The 4688-nt window shown below is 45.1% G+C and overlaps 1 protein-coding gene across 2 annotated transcripts in view; it reads right to left on the bottom strand.

Annotated features, from left to right (window-relative positions):
• Positions 1-3687, bottom strand: part of LOC109295396 (acidic mammalian chitinase-like) — an 8618-nt gene extending 4931 nt beyond the window's left edge. Inside the window, exons 1-4 of one of the 2 annotated variants that reach the window (XM_019514253.1) lie at positions 2764-3687; positions 2539-2568; positions 1415-1619; positions 348-404 (exon numbers count right to left, since the gene is read on the bottom strand). In XM_019514253.1, coding sequence (XP_019369798.1) covers positions 348-404; positions 1415-1619; positions 2539-2568; positions 2764-2824 — 353 coding nt within the window. In that variant the 5' untranslated portion in view covers positions 2825-3687. Of the gene's footprint in view, positions 1-347; positions 405-1414; positions 1620-2538; positions 2588-2763 lie in introns of those variants that run through there. The other variant, XM_019514254.1, reaches the window with a different exon arrangement.
• Positions 3688-4688: the final 1001 nt, after the last annotated feature.

Genomic DNA, 4688 nt, shown 5'->3' with positions numbered 1-4688 from the left:
ACTTCACGGTCAGGGCGGCTAGGGTCTGGAACCAGCTTCCAAGTGAGGTGGTGCAGGCTCCCACCCTGGGGGTTTTTAAGAGGAGGTTGGATGACCATCTTGCTGGGGTCGTTTGACCCCAGTGCTCTTTCCTGCCATGGCAGGAGTTCGGACTAAATGATCTGCTCAGGTCCCTTCCGACCCTAGAAACTATGAAACTATGAAACAATCCCATTCAAATTCCCAACTATTGTTAATAGCAAGACTCCCACTGACTCCAGAGGAGCTGGAGGAGGCTGCATATTGTCGGACCCCTGGCATCCCCATCATCCTTGTTATTTTGCTGCAGCGAAAAGAAAAGCTCTTACTTCTGAGTGCCAAAGTTCCACCCTCCGATGGCCAGCAGGGTGACCAGCTTGTCATTACTGTGACAAGAAAAGAAAAGAAAAGAAAGTGAATGGTCAGCAGGAGCGGTCACTTTGTGATAAACATTCTTCAGTTTGAGAAAAATCCATTCACCTCTTTCTGGCTTATCCATCACACTAGTGCCCCAGAACCCTGCCGTGCCAAACATAGTACTAACATACAGCAAGAAACAGCCTTCTCCTTAAAGAGTTTATGGCCCAAACAGGTAGGATGGATAAAAGATGGAATATGGGGAGTGTTATTTTCCCTTCAGTTTACGCATGGAAATAGGAAGCAGAGAAAGAATAAACAACTTTTGCCCCCGAGCCCCCCAAGACCTGGAGCAGACTCCCTCCAGATGTGGTGCAGACACCTACTCTGGACTTATTCAAGAAACGCTTGGATGCTGATCTTGCTGGGGTCCTTTGACCCCAGCTGACTTCCTGTCCCTGGGGCAGGGGGCTGGACTCAATCTTTGAGGTCCCCTCCAGCCCTAATGTCTATGAAATCTATGAAACTTCTCAAAGGTCAAAAGAGTCCGTGACAAAACCAGGCTTTAAATCCATGTCCCTTGGGTTCAAGTTCAACAGCACACGCTCCCCTCCTCCTCGATTCAACAACTGCTTTATGCATTAATAAAAATCTTTAAACCCGAACTTGAATCCAGAGTGTCACATTCCAGCCACAGGGAACATAAATCATCCAAGCTACTATAATGTGACAGAGGGGTTTAAACGCAAGGTATGACAGACCTGCAGATTTGACTAATGCAGATGCACACATATTGGTAGCCTGCTGAAGTCAACAAAATTACTTTAGCAAGCAAAGTCTCATCAAGATTGCAAAACAGGGCCCTTAACAAAAGCACTGCTACAGTCTATCTTTTATATAATTTCTATTCTACAACAAGGAAATCCTTTATTACACCTCTTCCATTCTTGCATCATAACTGATAGGAAAGACTCCTACCTCAATCTCATCTGACACCACTACTGTTTGTTTTAGGCTTCGTACTTTGGAAAGGACTGACCTTTTCTTTAGTGCTTGAAATTCTGGAAAGAGTCTGTCCTCATCATTCCATTCATAGGGTGCAATCTTATTTTCATTCATCGTTGCAAAGGCGTACATCAGGTGGGTGCATAAGTGGGGGTCCACATTGTTTGGGAAGTACTTGGCAGGTTCTGGCCTGTACTGGGCCCAGTTAGTGAAGTAGCACACAAGTTTGTAGGCAGAGCCTAGGAGACAAGTGAATCGGAGCAGCTTGAGAAAGCAATGCCTGTCTCTTTCTGCATGGTGATCTTGAGAAATCATCGAGGGAGCAATCAGAAGACTTATTCTACTCTCACCAGTGTTCATACCAGTCGGGGGTAATTCTTCTTACACTACTGCAGCTCCATTGGCTCAAGAGGAAGAAAATTCAGCCTCTTCCCTCACACTTCCTGACTATGTACATAGATGCACCTGTTCTCACTATGAATGGCAGCTTAATTGAACCTAGGAATTCTGTGTATTCAATGTTGCAACCTAAACAGTATTTTTTCACCTACACAACCATCTCTAAGTCAGTCACCTGTTCCATTTAAGCACCATCCCACCCTCCTGACAAATATTTCAGGACACTCTTTTTTCCTAGGTATTACCCAAGGTCAGAGTGTTCCCTTTCCGCAGAGAACAGCTTGAAATCACATATTTGCTCTAGACCAAGGCATTCGGGTTTTGCACAAAGGATAATCTTGCTTATTTGGAGACTAAGTCTCAGCATAATTAGTAGAGAGGGCCAAGCATTACTAGTTCTGTTCCTCCCTATTTCTTCTTAATGCAGAGCTCTCCCTCCCACAGAAAAAAAAACAGCTCGCCCATTCTTCAACTCACAGATCATTCATTGCAAAATGAAAGGGAGGGAAGAAAGAAAGGGAGGAGTAAAGTATAAAAAGGAGAACAATTGGGTCAGATCTTCAGCTACTGTGAACGGACACGGCTCACTGGAGCTGACATTGCTAAACTGATTTCCACTAGCTGAAGTTTAGATCCAATGATTCTGCCAGTTTGCTTAATTTCCCCCAGGCTTAACTCTCCCATTCTCTCATGTAACAAAGGCTTATTGTCCTGAATATTCATCAGCTCCACAAAGAGAAAAAGATGAGAGATTCTTACCCAGCTGCAACTGCAGCAAAACAGCCAAGCCTGCGAAAGAAAGGAGCATGCATTAGGAATAAACTGATTCAGCACTGATAAACCTTATTCCAGTCACAGAGTAAGTAATTCTACTTCCACATGGAACGTGACCCCAAAACACCTGGGGGACGTCCTGTTCCAAGCCCTGTGAGACCAGCCTTCTAGGGAAGTCTGCTCAAGAGAAAAAGTCCAAGAGTTACTCACCGGTCCACAGCAGTGTGTTTCTCATCTTTCCTTCCCATAAGATGCCCACCCGGGGTGCCATGCTGGTTTATATGACAGAGGAAGTCCCCTTATCAGCATGGAACCCACACACCTGCAATAAAGACAACACATCAGCTGTCAAGCTACACACACAAGCAAAATTAAATATACAAATAGCAGAGCCCATTTTTCAAGGGTGGTGACACCCCAAATGCCACCAGTGAGATAAAGTCTCTCAGGGCTGGGGTGGGGGGGCAGGGAGGCAAGGAACCACAGCCCCTTCCCCTTGGGCTTATCCCAGGAAATAGAAGGGACCCCTGAAAGCATGCAGTGAGCACCAGTCACAGGCACACTGCACAGAGGCCAGGAGAATGCCTGGGCACACTTTGATTGAACAAAATTAATAAAAATGAATGGAAAAAAAAAATCATGCCCATCTGGATGCACTGGTGGGGTAGAGAGCACACAGAACATGCCAGGAAAGGTTCAGCAAAGGTGTTCTCATCCTCCCTTGCCTTTGGTTAATAACTAGATCTCAGGCTGCTTTAATTCATGGCAACTGCCAATAATCCTAAAGCTCCAATATGGTAGTTTAAAGGATTGGGCCCTCCTTACATACCTTATTCCCTTTGGCACCCAGGCTGATTTGGCAACAGAAGAGAAAGAAGGATCAATAGAGTAGATACAAGTGTTGGTTCTGGCTCCTGATAGATCCCAACAGCGCAGGTGTAAGATGCCAACACGTGTGACCTTCAGAGGATGACAAATGACCTATTACATAGAGACTTATTGAAGTAAATCAAGGCTGTTCTGCAGTAACCCCACCCTGCATATGTTATAGTGCAATGTGAAGAACATTTCTAATATGTTCCCTTTTTTGCTTTTCTTATTTCTCTGGTGAAGAATGAGCCAGAGAACAATATTGCGAGAACATAAAGGTATTGAATATACTAAGACCACGCAAGTTAAGTACAACCAAAAATCCCGAGGCTGAATCAATTCAATCTTCACAGGTTAGTCTACGCAGTATAGATTGAACCAATAAGCAAGTGAACAGACATTCATTGTTGATTCTGGAAATGCAGCCACATGCCTGCAGTGGCTCAGACCAGAAGCCAGGGGGGCGCTAGAGCATGTCTCCCTGCTGCGCTGGAGCAAACAGCTTGGGCCACAGCTAGCCCACCCACCCTGCAATGGAGGTGCAAAGCATCCTGGGATGCTGGGGACTGCAAATTTACATTAATCCAGAGGGAATCTGCAACAGAAGTTCAATAAACTGATTTAACCTGAATCAGTTAGGTTTGATACTACATCCATCCAGGTTTACCTTAAATCTGTTTCAGCCATTTTTAAAGCAGTTTATGTGCACTGAACTTCTGTTGTGTTAGAAATTTGAACTGGTTTCTGATCACTTATGCCAGCTTGTGTGCAACTTCTGTCCCTAGCCCAAGAGAAAGCGCACACGAGTTGTTAAGAAATAACATTGTTATATAGGAGCATCTGGAACTGGTACTTGTAACACTAGTGAGACATTAAGCCATGGTGTGCTCAACTCCATCACGGGTTTCCACTTTGCTGCTGTAGCATACATTTTTGTTTGAGTTTCTCCCCTCAACATGGAAGCAGGCAGTACAGTATGGATACTCTTCACACGAAGGTTCAAGCCATGGACTGGAGTCAGCCCTGTTTTAGATACAACGCAAAGACTTCTGAATAAGGATTTCCTCCAAGAATCTCCCAAATATTAACAACCTCACATCTCCTTGTAAGGCACGCAGGTATGGTTATCCCCTTAGAACTAAATGGTGAGCCAAGAGACAGGGAAGGTTGCTGGGCAGATTCAGACAATGGCAATGCTAGGAGTGGGCTGGTAAGGAGCTGTGGAGCCAGGTTGGGCTATGCCAGCAGGGAAAGAAGGGATCTGA

Source organism: Gavialis gangeticus, unplaced genomic scaffold, assembly GCF_001723915.1.
Source record: "Gavialis gangeticus isolate Ggan-Ray unplaced genomic scaffold, GavGan_comp1, whole genome shotgun sequence".
In the NCBI taxonomy this organism is placed as follows: domain Eukaryota; kingdom Metazoa; phylum Chordata; order Crocodylia; family Gavialidae; genus Gavialis; species Gavialis gangeticus.
The sequence above is the reverse complement of the archived record's forward strand: the minus strand, read 5'-3'. Positions and strand labels throughout refer to the sequence as shown.